This window comes from Phoca vitulina, unplaced genomic scaffold (assembly GCF_004348235.1).
Source record: "Phoca vitulina isolate PV1807 unplaced genomic scaffold, GSC_HSeal_1.0 scaffold90, whole genome shotgun sequence".
Lineage (NCBI taxonomy): Eukaryota > Metazoa > Chordata > Mammalia > Carnivora > Phocidae > Phoca > Phoca vitulina.
Window position 1 is genome coordinate 1,695,834 of NW_022589793.1, and position 21,352 is coordinate 1,717,185.

Genomic DNA, 21,352 nt, shown 5'->3' on the forward strand with positions numbered 1-21,352 from the left:
CACATCCATCACCTCATATAGTTACTGTGTGTGTGTGTGTGTGCGCACGTGCGCGCGCTGAGACTTAAGATCTATTCTCTTAGCAAATTTCAAGTACACAATGGAGTATTGTTAACTAGAGTCACCATGCTGTAATTAGATCCCTGGGACTTACTCATCTTCTCACTGGAAGTTTGTACCCTTTCACTAACATCTCCTGTTGCCCCCTCCCTCCCGCCCCTGGCAACCGCCCTTCTACTCTCTCGTTCTGTAAGTTCGACGTTTAAGTGAAATCGTATAGTATCTGTCTTTCTGTGTCTGGCTTACTTCTCTCAGCCATAAAAAAAGAACGCAATCCTGCCCCCTTGTAACAGCGTGGGGTGAACCTGGGGCACATTACGCTTAGTGAAATAAGCTGTGTGCCCATTTCTGTGGATTCCAGATCCCATGCTCACAACCAGCCAGTAGAGGTGTCCACTACCCCCAAACATCTCTGTAGAGACATGTCATGCAAGGAGGGTCCTTCTCTGGTCTCTGTCACATGGCAGGATCCAGGACAAATTCCATAATGCACGAGATATGGAAGACAGAACAGGCTGCACTGGTTAAACTTGCACAGCAAGGGTCTCAGTAGAAGAGGCAGGTGTGGGGTTAACTGTTCTCTGACTTTGCCCCGAGGGACATGCCAGGGCCTGGGTGTATGCTCCAGGGAAGGGACTCTGCCCCCACACCTCCAGCAGCTTCCCTTCTTCTGGGGAGGGGTGAGCACAGCCCTGCTGGCTGGGGGATCGTCATACTACTGGGATGCCAGGCAGGCTGGGCACAGGAGTTATCTGGGAAAGCCCGCTGCCTGGCACCTTGATGACCTGTGGGGGAAACTGGGCTCAGGCCAAGCCCCTCTAGCCAGAGGGAGGAAGCCCTCAGCCGTTGTGGGAAGCCAGGTTCAGGTACTGGCCCTCACACTGGGAAATGAGGACCCCCCCCCCACCCCTGTTTCCACAAGACTGTTAACTCGAGGACAGAGGCTACACCTTGCTTATCTTTGTATCCCTGGCATACAGTAGGTGCTTCATGAATGCTTGTTTACTGAATGAATACATGAGTGCCTACCAGGCCTAGGCTGAGCGTCATTGACATAGAGATGTGACAGTCATGATCTCTGCCTTCCACGACCTTACACTCTAGGGCTCTGATAGACACAGATAATGTGTGAAATGGGGGCTCTGTCTGCAGTGGGCACCATGGAATCACAAGGGTAGCAAATGCCTACATCTTCCGGGAAGGGGGAGCAGGAAAGGCTCCCTCGTGGAGGTGATGATGAGCTAAGATCTGAAGTTCTGCCTGACAGGCTACTGAGGGCTTCACAGCATGTGAAAGGTCCCTGAGCCTGAAATATAGTCTTGTGGGGAGAACCCTGAAGGGTCCAGTCTGGCCAGAGCCCGGGGTGGCCACGGGCCAGATTAGGAAGAGTCTTCATCCTATGAGCAATGAGGAGTTGCTGATGGAGTTCAAGCTGGGACTTCACGTTTTGCTCCTGGGTCCCATAAGTGTAAGGATTCCGGGCTGTGGACCTGGAAGGAAGGGGTCCTCACTTATCCTCTCACCCAGATGAGGATAAACGACCACCGGGGCTGGGCCTGCACTTGGCTCGGCATGCAGGGGGTGAGCAGCTTTCCTTGTAAGAACCAGTTCCTTGCAATAAAGCCTTTTTCTTCCTCTTCTGCTCTTAATTTTCCCTCTGGAGACCACAGTGATTTTCAAGGAGCCTAGTTGCCCAGTTAGGAGCTAATAACTCACCAAAGTCCCCCAGGCAGCTGGGCCTTCCAGAACACATATGTGGAGTGTATAGATTTTGTAGAAAATGAAACCTTCCAGAGAGTATTACCGGTCATAATCAGGCCCAGCTGAGACAGGCTCCCATGTGCTGACACGCAGGGGACGTCCCTGGTGTGGACAGCGGGGGGCCGGGAGTGGCCTGCGCCCCACCAGGTAGCTCAAACAACATCCTTTCCAGAGAGCCTCAGGCTGGCAAGAGAGTATTTAGATTTTTTTTTTTTTCTTTTTTTGGTAGGGTCCCCAGGAAGTCTGATTCTTCCCTCAGGAAGAGGGTAAGAGTGCAGACTTCTGTGGCACGGAAGAGACACACGTGTCCAGTGACACAAATCGCTCCTTCCTCACTCTTCCCACGTGAAAGCCCTGACTTCGTGTTTCCCTCGGACAAACATTTCCTGCTCCCCTACGGAGTGCCAGTCTCCTCCCTGGTGCTGAGAAAGTGAGCAAGAGGGACACCAAGCCTTTTCTCTTAGAACTTAGAGTCTGTGCTTGGGGGTGGGGATGGGCAGAGACATGAACATACACATAAGTATATATTAGGAACGAGCATGAGCACCTTTCTGGTGAGAGTACGTGTTATTATGGTGGCTCTTCCCAGGCTTTTCTGAGAGGAAGAATCATGGGGGCGCTTGTTAAAAACGTAGATTCCTGCACTCCAAACCCACTGAATCAGAGTGTCCAGGGGAGGGGCCTGGAGTCTTTTCCTCTAAGGTGCACCCCAGCTGATACTCCCGAACAACTGTGTTAAAGGCTCATTGGCTGAAGGGACATGCACTCTGCATCAGTGGTTCTTGGCCCTGGGACGCACTGGGATCTACTGGGGAGCTTCAAAATTGCAGGGGTCCAGGCCCCACTTTCAGAGTTTCTGATTTAATTAAATAGTCTGGTGTGGGGCCCGACCATTTAGATATCTCCAGAAGCTTTGCAGGTGGTCTCAGTGGGCAGCAGGACTTTACCCCACCCCCACCCCAGTTACACTGCAGACCGGCCACAGCCCAGTTCTCTCTCCACACCGCGGGAGCCTTGGGCGAAGGAGTGTGTGTGGTCAGCAAAACAGGGCACAAGATCCTTCTTACATCTCATTTTACCTTCTTACATGTGGAGGTTTGGTTGAAGCCGAGCTTGGACCTCCCTCAGTCTGAGCCTGAGTACCTGTGGCCCTGATAAAATCTTAAAAATAGCACCATGACCACCCCCTCCCTCCCAGGCCTGTCTGTTGAAACCTTCCTCTGCCCAAGGCCAGAAGGCCAAGAAAAGGCTGGGCTTCCTGAATGAACACTCGTAACTGCTAAGGACTCAAGATAACCTGTCAGTAGGTATTTGCCTTTGACACTGGATCTTTGACCCATGTATTGAGCACCTGTAGTATACCGGGTGTTGTGCTAGAAGGTAAAAACTAACGAGAAAGCTGCCCAAGTGGCTGACCATGTGTTGATATAAGCGAATGCATATCTGGTAAGTTCTGCATGATGGGATGAGGGTGCTGGTAGTTGGATGCACCAAATGCCCTGAAATTATAAGAAGGGGTTCACAGACGGTGTGACTTGTAGTTTGGACTTGGAAAGATGAGTCAACGTTCTCCAGGGTGAAAGAGACAGGAAAAATGATCTAGAGTCTTAACAAAAACAAAAAACTCAGCAAGTTGCAAAACACATGACAGAGCACAATGTGTTTGGGAAGCGGATTTTGTATTCAGCATGACACGAGCATCGGGTTGCCAGGAAGTGGCGAGAGATGAATTCTGGAAAGGTAAGGCAGTGGCCTTGAGTACCAAGTCAAGGAATAGGCAAAAGAATAGTTGATGGTTGATAAGATTGGATGTGCTTCAGAAAGATTTCCCTGGCAGACGCAGGATGCAGAACGGACAGAGGGAGGAGACTAGAAACATGGAGTCAGGGAGAAATAGATGACAAGCCGGAGGCTGTGCGAGCACGCTGGGAGACAAGGGGGCTCCTTGAGAACTTACCGGAATGATGTGAGGAGGAGTCAGGAATGACCCTGAGGGTTTCTGCTTTGTGAGTGGATTCATGGTGGTATCATCTGCAAGCACAGGCAAAAGAGAGAAGTGAGTTTGGGGAGAAAAATGGGGCATTCAGCTGTGGAGGTATGCTGTCCAGTCCACAGAAGGTTGGGCATTCCAGGCTAGAGCATGGGCGAGTCGGATCTACCATTACAGACTTGTGAGTCTGCAGCTCCTCGGGGCTGGTTAAAGGCTGGCGGAGGAGTGAGGTCATCTGGGGAGATCACGTGGAATGGGGGGAGGTGTTGGGAAGATCCACAGTGGCTCCCTGCCCTGCCCTCATGGAGTTCATAATCCAGTGGGGTGAGCAGGGCTTTAACAGGGAGGAAGCCAGGTTGTAAAAAGATAAGATTTGGATTCTCGGGGTGTAAGCAACAGAAACCAAGGCTCACGAACTTAAACTAGTAGTACTTTATTGGAAGGACATGTGGGGAGTCACAGAACACAGAGGAAAATGGAAGAACCAGGTCTCAGAAAGGACAAGAACAAGGGCACCTGGGTGGCTCAGTCGGTTAAACGTCCGATTCTTGGTTTCGGCTCAGGTCATGATCTCAGGGTTGTGAGATCGAGCCCCGCATTGGGCTCCATGCTCAGCATGGAATCTGCTTAAGATTCTCTTTCTCCCTCTTTCGCTGCCCCTCCCACTCTTTCTCACACTCTTTCTCTCTTAAAATAAATCTTAAAGGACGTGAATGAAGACAGCCAAAGGGATTTGGTAGGAAAGGCTGGTGAGGAGGCTCTTCCAGGCTCCTGTGCCCGGTTGGAGGATTCAGTCCCACAGTTTCCAGTCTTTATGACACAATTGGCCTGATTGCCTTAACTTCAGTCACGCACCCACCCCCTTGGCCTGCCAAGATTTTATCCAAAGCGGGAGTGGGAGTTCTTCATAGAGAAATCTGGGGGCTATTGCCAGATGTAGGGAAAATTGCCACTGAGCAGGTTACGCTAACAGATGGGAGGTGAGTGAGTCCAGACTGGGGGTGTCAGACAGTTCTTCCAGTAATTTTTGCAGAGCTACATAGTAAAGAAAGGAGGCCAGAGCTGAGAGAGAAGAGTTCAGCTATTAGCAGCTGGAAACAGGTAAGCAAAATTTAAACAATGATGTGAAGAGGGAAAATGAGCCTCGAGGAAAAGTCCAATGCCGCCAACACCTGCCTGGGCACAGAGCAGCGGGGTATATGTAGAGTCTCCTTGCACATGCTCATCCCAGGCCCCCAGTAGTCTATCCTGATGACCTGAGGAGAAACCGATACAGAAGGGATGGAGAAAAGCAGAGCACCGGGTCCAGGAGCCATTTGACTCATGGCACCATGACACTTGTGTGTTGTTTGCAGTCTGGAGTGAGAGTCTCCTTAGTATCTGTAACTTGGTTTTGCCACTGAGACGCTAGTTAGGACTGGGAAGGATGGGACTTCCCTTTAGGGCACAGTTGGGGGCATGATGCAGTACTCCGGGATCACTGGACTTGGTCAGAATTTTCCCAGACTGGTAACAGAGAGATGTTCGTTGGTGCTCCTGGCAAAAGTATCTCTCCTTAGTCAAATAAGCTTGGGAATGCGTACCCACAAGTTTCTCTCTTGGGTATTTGTTAGTATGTTAAAGGGTATTGCAAAGAAATCAGTTTAGTAGCTTGTCAAGTTAGCCTTCTGTGTTGGAGAAAACCTTTATATCAATAACTCCCATAGAGTTTGGAAAGTCCTTAGCTTGCAGCACACCATCACATCTATATAATGCCTTCTGCTCTTGTCCTTAAAGCCAACGCCTAATTACAGGGTATGCCAGGGTCAGAATAGAATATAGCCATATTTCTAAGGAAATCCAGCCAAGGAATTCTGTTCATGTGCACTTGTGATTGCTAATAATGATATCCTATTTTTTAAAAATAATCGGCCTACTCAGCATTAATAAATCTTAAACTTTCAACTCCCAAGGGTCCATTCTAGACCTTGAGCTCGGAAGCAGGCTAACAGTTGTGTCTGTCTGTCAGGTCACAGCGGATTTGCAGGTTCCGGGGGAGGCACCAGGGGAAGGGATCTGAGAGCACAGGTGGACAGGTGAGCCCACCTTGTCCTCCGAGACCGGTGGGAGGGGCGCAGGATGGGTACAGAGAACAGTCCGAAGGTGGAGGAGGGGAAGGCAGAAGGAGCTGATGTGTGTGGTGGGGAAGGAACGGGAGTAGAGTTGGGGACTCCTGGTGAGAATGTGGAGCACTTATTAGGAAGAACCGTAGGGGGTTCTGGAAAGACAAATATAAACAATTACTGAGCAGTGTTTGAGAGTTCCACTGCAACCCGAATTAATGAGTATATCCAGGATCCAGCTGTCAGGGTCAGTAATGTTCTCTGCTGCTGTCTCTCAGTCCAAGGAGAGGACGCAAGGTGGGAAGGACGCATTGCTAGAGATGGGAGAACACCTAGCACAAGGAAATGGATGAGGAGGAGGATGCTCGTGACCATGACCTGGCGCTACTGTGATGGGTATTCGTGGGTCCAGAGCAGGCATGGAGGACCGTGAAATCAAGGGATTCATAGATGGATTTGAAGATCAGGTATAAGGAGTTTGAGACTGTGTTAAATCAAGGTGGAAAGAAATAAGGTTATAATAGTCTGTATTTGTTTCCTGGGCAAACTGTGTGGCTGAAACCACTAACCTCTGGTGGTGGCCAACAGCCCTTGGCATTTCCCGTTTGTACATCCATCACCCCACGCTCTGCCTTCATCTTCACATCGCCGCGTTCTCTGTCTCTTCTCCCCTGTTTACCCCTTATAAGGCTGCTTACTGCTCGTTGGATTAGGGCCCACCTGGATTCATCTCGAGATCCTCGACTTACTTAAATCTGCAAAGACCCTTTTTCCAAGTAAGGTCACATTCATAGGTTCTGAGTGGACATATCTTTCAGAGGGTCACCATTCGACCCCCTCCACAGTCCTAGAGTGGAATTTCAGGGTGAACCATTTCAGAATTAGGGCAATTCCAATGACAAAACCCAACATATGGCCATGAGGAAGAGTTTCTAAAAGGAAAGAGACAGTGAAGATTTTGGTTAAAGAGCTGTGAAGCTGGGTTATTGGATGGAGAAGATGATGGGAACTGGGAAGACGATGACCAGGAGCCAGGGCTGTAAGCTCCAGAGGAAGGTGAAAATGAATGCTTTGGGGGTAGGTGAGTTACAGTGGGGAAACGATGATCTCTAGTGGGGGTTCTCAGCTCTGCCTCCACATTGGAACCATCTGAGAGCTTTTTAAAAAAGTACCCACCCCATATATTTCTTATCAGTTGGTCTAGGATAGACCCCAGACATCTGCATTTTTTTAAATTCCTTGGGTGGTCTAAAGTGTAAAACATGACCTTCAGAGAGAAGTAGCGAGTGGGAGCCAAGGAGTATTCCCCTCCATCAAGGCCTGAAGGAGACGCATCAGGGAAGGAGACTTCAGAGCATCCCACCATCGTCCCTTAAAGTCTCAAGCAGAACCAGGAAATTAAAAAGTAAGGGAGCAAGAGGTTGCCTTACCTGGCTTCTGGCTGAGGTCCTGAACCGCCTGGAGTTCCATGCTATTTCAGGCTTATACCGAGGATGTATTTCAGATGTGTTCCAGCAGAAAAAGGCATCAGAACTCGTTTCTAAAACACTTGCTGTTCCTGCAAAACACGCCTTTCCCCCCAAAAAAAAGATTTTCTTAATATGTTTGGAGAAATATCTTTTGCCAGAAGAATGTTCAGTGCCTTCCTTTTGTATTTTTTGAATATGTAATCAATAAATACATTAAAAATTGTAAGCAGCATAAAAGGTTATACAATAAAAGTAATTCTCATTTATCCCTGACCTTCTCACTCTGCCCCCACCTCAAGACCCCTCCCCAGAAGCAGCCATTTTTATCCGTCTGTTGTGTGTCCTTCCTGAGGTGAACATGCTGTATCTTGCCTTTTTTCCTTTAACACTGTATCTTGGAAATCATCCCCTTTTTGTATGCAACAGATATGCCTATTTCTATTAATTGGCTAGTCCACCATTTATTTAACCCATATTGATGAACATTTAGGTTGTTTCCTCTCTTAAAGCAAACCTGTTAAAGATTTTTTAAAAATTTTTTATTGTTATGTTAATCACCATATATTACATCATTAGTTTTTGATGTAGTGTTCCATGATTCATTGTTTGTGCACGACACCCAGTGTTCCATGCAGAATGTGCCCTCTTTAATACCCATCACCAGGCTAACCCATCTTCCCACCCCCCTCCCCTCTAGAACCCTCAGTTTGTTTTTCAGAGTCCATCGTCTCTCATGGTTCGTCTCCCCCTCCGATTTCCCCCCCTTCATTCTTCCCCTCCTGCCATCTTCTTCTTCTTCTTTTTTTTTTTAACATATATTGTATTATTTGTTTCAGAGGTACAGCTCTGTGATTCAACAGTCTTGCACAATTCACAGGGCTCACCATAGCACATACCCTCCCCTAGACACCCCATCCCTCCCAACCCCCACCATTCCAGCAACCCTCAGTTTGTTTCCTGAGATTAAGAATTCCTCATATTAGTGAGGTCATATGATACATGTCTTTCTCTGATTGACTTATTTCGCTTAGTATAACACCCTCCAGTTCCATCCACATCGTTGCAAATGGCAAGATCTCATTCCTTTTGATGGCTGCATAATATTCCATTGTATATATATACCACCTCTTCTTTATCCATTCATCTGTCGATGGACATCTTGGCTCTTTCCATAGTTTGGCTATTGTGGACATTGCTGCTATAAACATCGGGGTGCACGTACCCCTTCGGATCCCTACATTTGTATCTTTGGGGTAGATACCCAGTAGTGCAATTGCTGGGTCATAGGGTAGCTCTATTTTCAACTTTTTGAGGAACCTCCATACTGTTTTCCAGAGTGGCTGCGCCAGCTTGCATTCCCACCAACAGTGTAGGAGGGTTCCCCTTTCTCTGCATCCCCGCCAACATCTGTCGTTTCCTGACTTGTTAATTTTAGCCCTTCTGACTGGTGTGAGGTGATATATCATTGAGGTTTTGATTTGGATTTCCCTGATGCCGAGCGATGTTGAGCACTTTTTCATGTGTCTGTTAGCCATTTGGATGTCTTCTTTGGAAAAATGTCTGTTCATGTCTTCTGCCCATTTCTTGATTGGATCATTTGTTCTCTGGGTATTGAGTTTAAGAAGTTCTTTATAGATTTTGGATACTAGTCCTTTATCTGATATGTCATTTGCAAATATCTTCTCCCATTCTGTCACTTGTCTTTTGGTTTTGTTGACTGTTTCTTTTGCTGTGCAAAAGCTTTTTATCTTGATGAAGTCCCAATAGTTCATTTTTGCCCTTGCTTCCCTTGCCTTTGGCGATGTTTCTAGGGAGGCTGAGGTCAAAGAGGTTGCTGCCTGTGTTCTCCTTTAGGATTTTGATGGACTCCCGTCTCACATTTAGGTCTTTCAACCATTTTGAGTCTATTTTTGTGTGTGGTGTAAGGAAATGGTCCAGTTTCATTCTTCTGCATGTGGCTGTCCAAATTTCCCAACACCATTTGTTGAAGAGACTGTCTTTTTTCCATTGGACATTCATTCCTGCTTTGCCAAAGATTAGTTGACCATAGAGTTGAGGGTCCATTTCTGGGCTCTCTATTCTGTTCCATTGATCTGTGTCTGTTTTTGTGCCAGTACCATACTGTCTCGATGATGACAGCTTTGTAATAGAGCTGGAAGTCCGGAATTGTGATGCTGCCAGCTTTGCTTTTCTTTTTCAACATTCCTCTGGCTATTCGAGGTCTTTTCTGGTTCCATACAAATTTTAGGATTATTTGTTCCATTTCTTTGAAAAAAGTGGATGGTATTTTGATGGGGATTGCATTGAATGTGTAGATTGCTCTAGGTAGCATTGACATCTTCACAATATTTGTTCTTCCAATCCATGAGCATGGAACGTTTTTCCATTTCTTTGTGTCTTCCTCAATTTCTTTCATGAGTATTTTATAGTTTTCTGAGTACAGATGCTTTGCCTCTTTGGTTAGATTTATTCCTAGGTATCTTATCGTTTTGGGTGCAATTGTAAATGGGATCGACTCCTTAATTTCTCTTTCTTCTGTCTTGTTGTTGGTGTATAGGAATGCCACTGATTTCTGTGCATTGATTTTATATCCTGCCACTTTACTGAATTCCTCTATGAGTTCTAGCAGTTTTGGGGTGGAGTCTTTGGGATTTTCCACATAAAGTATCATATCATCTGCAAAGAGTGAGAGTTTGACTTCTTCTTTGCCGATTTGGATGCCTTTTATTTCTTTTTGTTGCCTGATTGCTGTGGCTAGGACTTCTAATACTATGTTGAATAGCAGTGGTGATAGTGGACATCCCTGCCGCGTTCCTGACCTTAGGGGGAAAGCTCTCAGTTTTTCCCCATTGAGAATGATATTCGCTGTGGGTTTTTCATAGATGGCTTTTATGATATTGAGGTATGTACCCTCTATCCCTACACTGTGAAGAGTTTTCATCAAGAAAGGATGCTGTACTTTGTCAGATGCTTTTTCTGCATCTACTGAGAGGATCATAGGGTTCTTGTTCTCTCTTTTATTAATGCATTGTATCACATTGATTGATTTGCAGATGTTGAACCAATCTTGCAGCCCAGGGATAAATCCCACTTGGTCGTGGTGAATAATCCTTTTAATGTACTGTTGGATACTATTGGCTAGTATTTTGGTGAGAATTTTTGCATCCATGTTCATCAAGGATATTGGTCTGTAATTCTCCTTTTTGATGGAGTCTTTGTCTGGTTTTGGGATCAAGGTAACGGTGGCCTCATAAAACGAGTTTGGAAGTTTTCCTTCCGTTTCTATTTTTTGGAACAGTTTCAGAAGAATAGGTATTAATTCTTCTTTAAATGTTTGTTAGAATTCCCCTGGGAAGCCATCTGGCCCTGGGCTTTTGTTTGTTGGGAGATTTTTGATGACTGCTCCAATTTCCTTAGTGGTTATAGGTCTGTTCAGGTTTTCTATTTCTTCCTGGTTCAGTTTTGGTAGTTGATACATCTCTAGGAATGTATCCATTTCTTCCAGATTATCTAATTTGCTGGCATATAGTTGCTCATAATATGTTCTTATAATTGTTTGTATTTCTTTGGTGTTGGTTGTGATCTCTCCTCTTTCATTCATGATTTTGTTAATTTGGGTCATTTCTCTTTTCTTTTTGATAAGTCTGGCCAGGGGTTTATCAATCTTGTTAATTCTTTCAAAGAACCAGCTCCTAGTTTCGTCGATCTGTTCTACTGTTCTTTTGGTTTCTATTTCATTGATTTCTGCTCTGATCTTTATTTCTCCTGCTGGGTTTAGGCTTTATTTGCTGTTCTTTCTCCAGCTCCTTTAGGTGTAGGGTTAGGTTGTGTATTTGAGACCTTACTTGTTTCTTGAGAAAGGCTTGTATTGCTATATACTTTCCTCTTAGGACTGCCTTTGCTGTATCCCAAAGATTTTGAACAGTTGTGTTTTCATTTTCATTTGTTTCCATGAATTTTTTTAATTCTTCTTTAATTTCCTGGTTGACCCATTCATTCTTTAGTAGGATGCTCTTTAGCCTGCATGTATTTGAGTTCTTTCCGACTTTCCTCTTGTGATTGAGTTCGAGTTTCAAAGCATTGTGGTCTGAAAATATGCAGGGAATGATCCCAATCTTTTGGTACCGGTTGAGACCTCATTTGTGACTTAGGATGTGATCTATTCTGGAGAATGTTCCATGGGCACTAGAGAAGAAAGTGTATTCTTTTGCTTTGGGATGGAATGTTCTGAATATATCTCTGAAGTCCATTTGGTCCGGTGTGTCATTTAAAGTCTGTATTTCCTTGTTGATCTTTTGCTTAGATGATCTGTCCATTTCAGTGAGGGGGGTGTTAAAGTCCCCCACTATTATTGTATTGTTGTCGATGTGTTTCTTTGCTTTTGTTATTAATTGGCTTATATAATTGGCTGCTCCCATGTTAGGGGCATAGATATTTACAATTGTTAGATCTTCTTGTTGGATAGACCCTTTAAGTAGGATATAGTGTCCTTCCTCATCTCTTATTACAGTCTTTGGTTTAAAATCTAATTTGTCTGATATAAGGATTGCCACCCCAGCTTTCTTTTGATGTCCATTAGCATGGTAAATGATTTTCCACTCCCTCACTTTCAATCTGGGGGTGTCTTTGGGTCTAAAATGAGTCTCTTGCAGACAGCATATTGATGAGTCTTGTTTTTTAATCCAATCTGATAGCCTGTGTCTTTTGATTGGGGCATTTAGCCCATTTACATTGAGGGTAACTATTGAAAGATATGAATTTAGTGCCATCGTACTGCCTGTAAGGTGACTGTTACTGTATATTGTCTGTGTTCCTTTCTGGTCTATGTTGCTTTTAGGCTCTCTCTTTGCTTAGAGGACCCCTTTCAATATTTCTTGTAGGGCTGGTTTTGTGTTTGCAAATTCCTTTAGTTTTTGTTTGTCCTGGAAGCTTTTTATCTCTCCTTCTATTTTCAATGACAGCCTAGCTGGCTATAGTATTCTTGGCTGCATATTTTTCTCATTTAGTGCTCTGAATATATCATGCCAGTCCTTTCTGGCCTGCCAGGTCTCTGTGGATAGGTCTGTTGCCAATCTAATGTTTCTGCCATTGTAGATTACATATCTCTTCTCCCGAGCTGCTTTCAGGATTTTCTCTTTGTCTCTGAGACTCGTAAGTTTTACTATTAGATGTCGGGGTGTTGACCTATTTTTATTGATTTTGAGAGGGGTTCTCTGTGCCTCCTGGATTGTGATGCCTGTTTCCTTCCCCAAATTAGGGAAGTTCTCTGCTATAATTTGCTCCAATATACCTTCTGCCCCTCTCTCTCTTTCTTCTTCTTCTGGGATCCCAATTATTCTAATGTTGTTTCGTCTTATGGTATCGCCTATCTCTCGAATTCTGCCCTCGTGATCCAGTAGTTGTTCATCTCTCTTTTTCTCAGCTTCTTTATTTTCCATCATTTGGTCTTCTATATCACTAATTCTCTCTTCTGCCTCATTTATCCTAGCAGTTAGAGCCCCCATTTTTGATTGCACCTCATTAATAGCCTTTTTGATTTTGACTTGGTTAGATTTTAGTTCTTTTATTTCTCCAGAAAGGGTTTCTCTAATAACTTCCATGCTTTTTTGAAGCCCAGCTAGTATCTTTTTTTTTTTTTTAAGATTTTATTTATTTATTTGAAAGAGAGAGAGCACAAGCAGTGGGAGAGGGAGAAGCAGACTCCCCACCAAGGAGGAAGCCTGATGCGGGGCTCGATCCCAGATCCCCGGGATCATGACCTGAGCTGAAGGCAGGCGCTTAACTGACTGAGTCACCCAGGCGCCCCGAAGCCCAGCTGGTATCTTTAAAATCATGGTTCTGAACTCTAGTTCCGACATCGTACTAATGTCCGTATTGAGTAGGTCCCTGGCAGTCAGTACTGCCTCTTGTTCTTTTTGTTGAGGTGATTTTTTCCGTCTTGTCATTTTGTCCAGAGGAGAAGAGGTGAATGAGAGAATAAAATGCTAACAGGGTAACAAGGTCCCTAGAAAATATACTCTAAACAAATCAGAAAAGACCTGAAACCGGGGGAAAAGAAAGAAAAAAGAAAAAGATAAAAACAAACAAAAACAGAACAAAACAAAAAAAACAGAATATGATCAAATATGATCAGGCTGGTGCATAGACCAGTGCCACACACTAGATTTTGGGTGTATTTTGGTCAGTTAGAAGAAAGTGCTTCCCAAAATTTTAAAGAAAGAAAAACTTCTATATGTACAAAAATAAGGGTTAATATGATGCAGGGATGGAATATGACTGTAAAGATGAAAATTATAAAAAATTTTATAAAAGGAATTGATAAGTTTGAAAAAAGAAAGGATTTAAAAAAAAAAAAAGAATGTGATCAGGCAGGAGACTAGAACAAAGCCATACACTAGAGATTTAGGGTATATTTTGATCTGTTAGAAGAAATGGTATCTCAAAATTTTAAAGAGAGAACAACTTATATATATATATATGCCAAAAATAAGGGTAACTAGTATGAAGGGATAGAATATGACTCTAAAAATGAAAAATAAAAATGTTTTTTAAAAAAGGGATTGATGAGATGTTGGTTGAAAAAGGGAAAAAGAAAAATTTAAAAAAAAAAGTTAAAAAAAATTAACTTTGAAAGACTAAAGAATCATGGTAAAAAAGCCATGAATTCTATGTGCATTATTCCCCTAGCACTGGAGTTCTGCCGTTCTCATTGATCGGTAAACTTGGTCTTGGCTGCCTGTTCTTGCTGATCTTCTGGGGGAGGGGCCTGTTGCCGTGGTTCCCAAATGTCTTTGCCAGAGGCGGAATTGCCCCGCCCTTGCCCGGTCCGGGCTAAGTAATCTGCTCGGGTTTGCTCTCGGGAGCTTTTGTTTCCTACAAGCTTTCCGTACAGCTTTGGAGGCCGAGAGTGAAAATGGCGGCCTCCCAATCTCTGCCCCGGAGGAGCTGAGAAGTCGGGGCCCCGCTCCTCAGTGAGCCCCAGAGAAAAGCAGTCAGTCACTCCCGTCTCCCCGGTCTCCGGCCACACTCCGTGTTCACCCGGCCTGTGACCGTGCGTTTCTGTCTCTGGCACCCGACCCCGTGTGGAGTCTCCAAACCCAGTAGATCCCTGCGGTGCGCTCCCGCGCCGCTCCTCCCAGGGGAGGAAGGGGAGTCTCCCCAGATCTGCCGCTTGTTGGGTCCCTGCTGGAGGAGCAGTGGCCCGACTGTGCCCCGGATCACAGTTTATGGCAACCCCGAGCTGAGAGCCCGCGCCTGGGCTCCGTCTCTGCAGCTGGCTTCCCCGCTCCGATACCTGGGAGCTCTGCCGCACTCAGGCACCCCCGGTCTTTCTGTGACCCCGAGGGTCCTGAGACCACACTGTCCCAGCGAGGGTTACACCCCCCTGCTTAGCCACTGGAGCGACGTCCCTCAGCGGAGCGGACTTCGAAAAGTTCCGATTTTGTGCTCCGCTGCTCTATCACTTGGCCAGAAGTGGCCGACGGAGGCCCCCTCCCCCGCCGTCTACCCTCCCGAATATCGCCTCAGATTCACTTCTCTGCACGTCCTACCTTCCAGAAAGTGGTCACTTTTCTATTCAGAGAGTTGTTGCTATTCTTTTCTTCGATCTCCTGTTGAGTTCGTAGGTGTTCAGAATGGTTTGATCCCTACCCAGCTGAATTCCTGGGACCAGACCTGTTAAAGAAAGATTTTTTTTAAACAACTAGCACGAGTTGAAGTGGCTTCCTCACTGGAGATCTAATGCAGTGTAGTGATTATAGTCGACAACACAGTATTGTAAGCGTCACGCTTGCTGAAAGACTAGTTCTAAAAGTGGCTTTCTCCCCCGGAGAATGCAGGTGGAGCTCAGATGTCACCGAGGAAGGGGGGGGGGGCCCGCTCATGATCTCCCTGCTCCCCTTCCCCAGGGGGACCCAGTCTGACGATGTGCTGCTTCTGCCCCACAGGAGCCTGATGCCCCGGACCCTCGAGAGCCAGATCACACTGGAGAAGACACCCAGCTATTTCGTCACTCAGGAGGCCCCTCGGCGCATCTTTAACATGTCCCGGGACACCAAGCTGATCGTGGTCGTGCGGAACCCAGTGACCCGAGCCATCTCGGATTACACGCAGACGCTCTCCAAGAAGCCAGACATCCCCACCTTCGAGGGCCTGTCCTTCCGCAACCGCACGCTGGGCCAGGTGGATGTGTCGTGGAACGCCATCCGCATTGGCATGTACGCGCTGCACCTGGAGAGCTGGCTGCAGTACTTCCCGCTGGCTCAGATCCACTTCGTCAGCGGCGAGCGGCTCATCACCGACCCGGCGGGCGAGATGGGCCGGGTCCAGGACTTTCTGGGCATCAAGAGGTTCATCACGGACAAGCATTTCTACTTCAACAAGACCAAAGGATTCCCTTGCTTGAGAAAAACAGAATCGAGCCTCCTGCCTCGGTGCCTGGGCAAATCGAAAGGCAGAACTCATGTACAGATCGATCCGGAAGTGATAGACCAGCTCCGGGAATTTTATAGACCTTATAATATTAAATTTTATGAAACGGTTGGACAGGACTTCAGGTGGGAGTGAGCCACCGAGATGCAAGGGCTCTTCTGCTTGTCTCTTCCATGAGGTTTGCCCCTAGAGCCTGTGATCCTCTTCCCCCAGCAAACCAAACCCAGGCTCCAGCCCCCTTTCCCATCTCGGGTTCCATCGTCCTGAAAGGCCATGAGACCAGGGGGTCCCTGCCACTAGCTCTCCCCAGTCTGTCTAGGCAAAGTTGACCTGCTTCTGCCATGTCCGGTCAATTTCAAATCATTTCCCTTCAGCCCATCAGAGGCCTTGGGAAATTGCTTTAAGAAGAGCAGATCTTCTGATTATGCTAGATATTATAAGTGGTGATGGTTCTGTTGCTGTGAACACAGCAGTCTGTCCCTGTCACTGTCCACCCCAGTGCGGACTTGCTAATAATTCCAGGTGGCATGTACCTCCCCTTTGAGCTTCACTCTCCCTAGCCGCCCTGGGTGGTGAGACAGGAGACCGTCCTCTTCCTCCTGACCTTAGCTCATCGAGACATTGCAGAGCCGGAAGCACCCCTGGCCACTCCTAGCAGACAGACCCTTCGATGATGAAATAAACCAGAGATTTCAAAGCCTGTGGTCTCAACTTTGCTTGAAGGGTAACTGTCTTTGAAAACCACTTTGTGACCCTCCCTGCTCCCTGTGGACAAAAGCACATTAATTCTGCTGTTACGGGTACTTTCCTCACGCGAGCTTTCATGTTCAGCATGCGAAGGAATCATGCTTGTCCATGTGAAATAAATATGGCTCTCTCGTGTCCTTAATGCTGGGCTCTTCTCTTTAAGCCAGGCCTGGAGCACGGCTCATTCATCCTGCTCCTCCTGTGCAAGATGGGGGCGGTGGTTAGTGCCAAGGATGGTCCGGGAGGGCAGTGAGGGGTGGGCGTGGTCCCGGAGGACAGTGAGGGGTGGGCGTGGTCCCGGAGGGCAGCAAGGGATGCAAAAACCACGTGGGCAAGGAGCAAGGGGGTGAAGATGGGGAAAAGAGGTTCTTGCTGGCAGAGGCTGCTGCAGAAACGTCATATGGAGATCTGTGAGGACACTCTGAAACATAAGTCTGACTATGACAGCTCTCTGCTTAAGCTTTATATCTGAAGTGCCAAACTAGAAGCCCAGGGACTGATAGGACATCAGATGTTTTTGCTTGGCCAGCATGATGTTTTGAAATAATTTCCAACAGTTAAAACTTGGGAGTGTTCATATAAAAATACGGATTTCCTTTTTTTTTTTTTAATGGGAACTTGGCGACACTGAGTGCATTCTAGCATGGCAACAATCAGTTGCCACCTTTGGATAAAGCCTGTGCTCCCGGGGCTTCCTGGCCCACCTCACTGATTGACATCATCGCCTGGCCCCTGTTGGCATGTGAGTTCACAACCCTGCTTTGGGTGTGTATACTGTGACCTCGGAATAAAGCCCAAATCCTCCAGCAGGATGCCCAAGACAACCTCAACTCCAGTTTCTGGGATCTCCCTTCCCTCATCCTCTGTTCCAACCTCAACAGAACTATATGCCCTTTCTTGACTCTTTTAAGTCCTCCTGCCTTTGCCTGGAATGCCTCCCCTCCCTACCCTCTAGCCCTACCCCATGTCTCCAGCTAATGGAAGCTTCCACAAGACTCCATTCAAGCGTCACCTGCTTGATATTTGTGAAGCCTTCCCCAACCAAGCTGAGTTATCTGCTCACTCTTCCGCATTCACTTGGTAGTTTGCACACATCTCAATTACAGCTTTTATCACACTAGATTAGCATTATTTGTATAAATGTCTGTCTCACCGTAGACCACGGCTCCTCCAGAGTCAAGACTGTGTCATGCTAACATGCAGGAGGCACACAGAAAATGTTTAATGGATGAATGTGTGAATGGGTGGAGAGGTGTTGGGAGGCCTGGGGGCATGGACAGGAATGTTCCAAAGAACTACACTTCTGGGTCATGATTCCCAGATAGCTCCATAGTACTCACAGGTAAGCCGAGAAGGATTGCTGAACCTCCAGGGGCCACTTGGTCTTTGCTTGGTCAAGTGTGGTGCAAGGTTCCTGAAAATGAGAGTGAATTATGAGACTGGAGGACACAAAAGCCTAAGACATTAGTTCTGTATCTTGGCCCATCTTCCTGCCCCAAGCTGCTTCTAGGAGATCAAATGACTGAGACCACGGTACCAAGGAGCCAGTCTGGGAGTTTGCCCCCTCTGTGCTTCCCTGTGGGCATAGAGAAGTGACGTGGAGACCAGTGGGGGCTGTCACCACCGAGAAGCTGGAGTGACCAGAAGAAGGGTGGGTCGGTTGTATGTAGACATTAATGAATTGGCCTTACACATCCCCCATCCAGAGTGGTGTCCTGTGATCCTGGGCCACATGGTGGCCAGAGCTGTATCCAAAGACAGATTTACACTGGGGACACAAAATATCCAAGAAAGAGTAAGGTTTGCTTGTTCATCCCGACTGGGGGAGTCCAGTCAAAATTGACAAGAGTTCAAAATTTTGTGGGTCCTGGAGCAGCTTTATTCCTCTCCATTCCAAGCATTCCCAGGCCACCCAGACTAAGTGCGCTCTAAGTACTAATGAATAGGTCAGAGTCTATTGTAATGAGCATATCCGTCATTGTATGCAAATGAAAGAGGCTAAAGTACCTCAAATATCCCAGTAAATGAGTGAAATCTGGTGTACATGAATCTGCTCAGCAAACTCTGATTTTTAATCCAGTGCAAATGTACCCTTTCGCCCAGGGCGCTCCAGGCAAACTTGCACAAGTTCCAAATTAGTACAGTTTAAACAGATGAAGTTTGACCATTCAATCTGAGACCAAAAAGTCTCCTCTGGGGAGTGTGTGTGTGTGTGTGTGTTTCTAACAGTCCAGGGTATATGGCAATTCTAGCTCTCACGATTCACCCCATATCTGCATCCCCACTCAGCAGAAAGGGAGTCTAGAAATCCATGAAGACACTCCCAAAAGAGAACAGAGCCTACTGACACAGAGCTTGCTGTAGCAAAGGGTCTTGCATTGGGAAGGCTTCAGGTCTGCCCTGACTAGAGGCTATTGGCCAGGGGAAGCTGGAGGCAGGTGAACTAGAAGTGGGGCCTCCTATGTAGTTGGTTTGCATAGCTATGTAATTTTTTCTGGTTGGTCCTGAGGTGGAAGCAGGGACATCAAAATAGGAGTCCTGGCAGTCATTAATAGGTCCTGATCATTCTGCTACAGAGATTGTGGGTCAGAGTTCTGTTGTCGTATTTGGCCTGGCTGTTTGTTGTCCATTTGAACACTCACTCTCTTGGGAGGAAAAGGGCACAGGCAGAATAAGCCTCCTCCATTTGAGGCTGCAACATCCTTCCTGCTCACAGCTTCCTCCTATCATGAGTGGGGCCCCTTGGGCTTGTGCAAGGATAATAGTACTATTTTCTCTCTCACATCCCTTTGGGTAGAACTCAGTCCTTCTAGGTTGCCTTTCTTTGGTTCCAACCATTTGCTATTCCTTGGATATTACCCTGAACCCCAACACCAGTTCATTCATTCTCTCACAGGGCTGATCTTCAAGATATCATGGCAGGCTCCTTCCCAACATTGCATTCCCAACTCAAACACCTACCCAGAATTGCTCTCCCTCTCCTCTGTCACTGTCAATCTTTCATTCTGTTTTCCTTCTAATATGGCCCTAACCACTGGCTGACATTATAGATTAGTTTCCTTGTTTGACATCTGTCTCACCCATGGGTCTGTAAGCTCCATGGAAGTGCAGTCCATATCCATCTTCTTCAGCAGAGTACCCAGAATACAGTAGGTACTTAATAATTGAGTAAATGAACTACTGGGGCTCTGTCCCTAAACACCAGCCTTTTTTGACTATTGCTTAACCCCAAGAATGGATGCTGCCCCTAAGCACTATCTTCTGCCTGGGATCTCTTCGGTCTCTTGGGATCTTTATCGCCATTATTAGCTTATACAGCATCTTTGTGAGATTTAGAAAAAGTTACTCCCCTTGGCAGATCAGTGAGAAAAGGGTGCCCCTTTGGGATGCACACAGCCTTTCAGGTGCACAGTATGTACAGTGAATGGAGTGCAGATTGGCTATCAGCCCCTGCTCTCCCCAGCCCCAGCTGTAGGGCACAGACCGCACAATCATGCATGGCAGCCCTGACCACCATTCCTCCCGTTCACTGGGCTTCCCGGGCCCTGAATGCTCCTGGAATTAGCACTGAGACATCCAAGATGCTTTGGATTCTGCTGGCTGCCGGCCTGTCTTTGTGGAGCTCCTCTGTCCCTGCTGGTGTCATGGTGCTTCGTGATTGCCCACCCATCACGTGTGATCTCTCTGGCATGTGCGCCCACGTGTCTCTGTGGACACACGCTCGTGTGTGTGTTTGTCTGTTTTCTATATCCTCACTCACACTTATTAACACTCAAAACTATTCAACAAGTATTTACAGAGTGTTTGCAAAAGGAGGGTAAGGCGTAGGGACAGCCAACATGTACTGAGTGCTTTGGGTGTGGCAGCTGTTGTGCTTTGCATATCTCTGCCCTTCGAAGCAAGTGCTACTTCAAAGTGTAGTAGACACAAGATGTCAAGTATGGTGGTTAAGAGCACGGGCTGCCCGGGGCACCCGGCTGGCTCAGTCAGAAGAGCATGCAGCTCTTGATCTCTGGTCGTAGGTTCAAGCCCCACGTTGGGTGTAGAGATTAAATTAAAAAAATAATAAACTTTTTAAAAAAAGAGTCTGAGTTGTAACTGTAGCTCACTACTCTCTTACTCTGGGACCTCAGGCAAGCTATTTTATGCTCCTTATGCTTCTGTTTCCCACCCCTAGCATGTGAGGGTAACGCAGCCTTGATTGCTGCTCTCTGGATGCTGCCCTGGAGCAAGTCACACAAGAGATACCCAAGAGAGGAAGGCAAGTTCAATACCTGAAGCCAGTGCAGGAACGGAAGGTGGAATCCGCAAAGACTCCATGAAGGGCATGGAGCTCCTCCCGCTCCTTCTCCCCTTATAACCAATTTCATGCCCTCTTGGATAAAGTTCAACTTTTTCATGAGATCCCACGGGTATGATCATGTTACATCTCCCAGGAACAAGAATGACATAATGTGGACCACTCCTCAAATTGGGTGAAGACCCTACTAGATGAAGTATACAACAATGAATCATCGATGGGATTTCATTCATTCCGCCTAATTTACTGAACACGTTACGCAGACTAGCTGGGCACTGAGGATGCACAGTTGTGTTAGTCTTCCTCTCTGCTCCCCTCGTGGACCTCCTAGACTAACGAGGATGAGAGTTACATAAACAATTACTACATAATAATCTGAAACTGCATGACAAGGGGGAAAGAGCAGGGACTTTCCCGGAGGAAGTGACAATGGAGCCGAGCCAAACCTTGAAGGATGAGGAGGAATTCGTCTTTTGGAGAACAGTGGTCTACG

The 21,352-nt window shown here is 46.6% G+C and overlaps 1 protein-coding gene and 2 long non-coding RNA genes across 5 annotated transcripts in view; 1 reads left to right on the forward strand and 2 right to left on the reverse strand.

Annotated features, from left to right (window-relative positions):
• The window catches only part of HS3ST2 (heparan sulfate-glucosamine 3-sulfotransferase 2), a 93,682-nt gene extending 76,975 nt beyond the window's left edge, over positions 1-16,707 (forward strand). The window contains exon 2 of the mRNA XM_032396196.1: positions 15,329-16,707. Coding sequence (XP_032252087.1) covers positions 15,329-15,947 — 619 coding nt within the window. The 3' untranslated portion in view covers positions 15,948-16,707. The remainder of the gene's footprint in view (positions 1-15,328) is intronic.
• Positions 236-14,973, reverse strand: LOC116626736. Of its 2 annotated transcripts, XR_004298319.1 has the most exons (4): positions 14,933-14,973; positions 7,344-7,484; positions 3,779-3,852; positions 236-1,550 (listed from the first exon to the last, which is right to left on the reverse strand). It is a non-coding gene; the product is annotated as an uncharacterized LOC116626736 (long non-coding RNA). The 2 variants fall into 2 exon arrangements; XR_004298318.1 differs by lacking the exon at positions 236-1,550 and having other exon boundaries at positions 3,037-3,852.
• Positions 16,682-21,352, reverse strand: part of LOC116626735 — an 88,855-nt gene continuing 84,184 nt past the window's right edge. For both annotated transcript variants that reach the window (XR_004298317.1, XR_004298316.1), the window contains exons 3-4: positions 17,900-17,973; positions 16,682-16,758 (exon numbers count right to left, since the gene is read on the reverse strand). This is a non-coding gene — a long non-coding RNA (uncharacterized LOC116626735). The remainder of the gene's footprint in view (positions 16,759-17,899; positions 17,974-21,352) is intronic.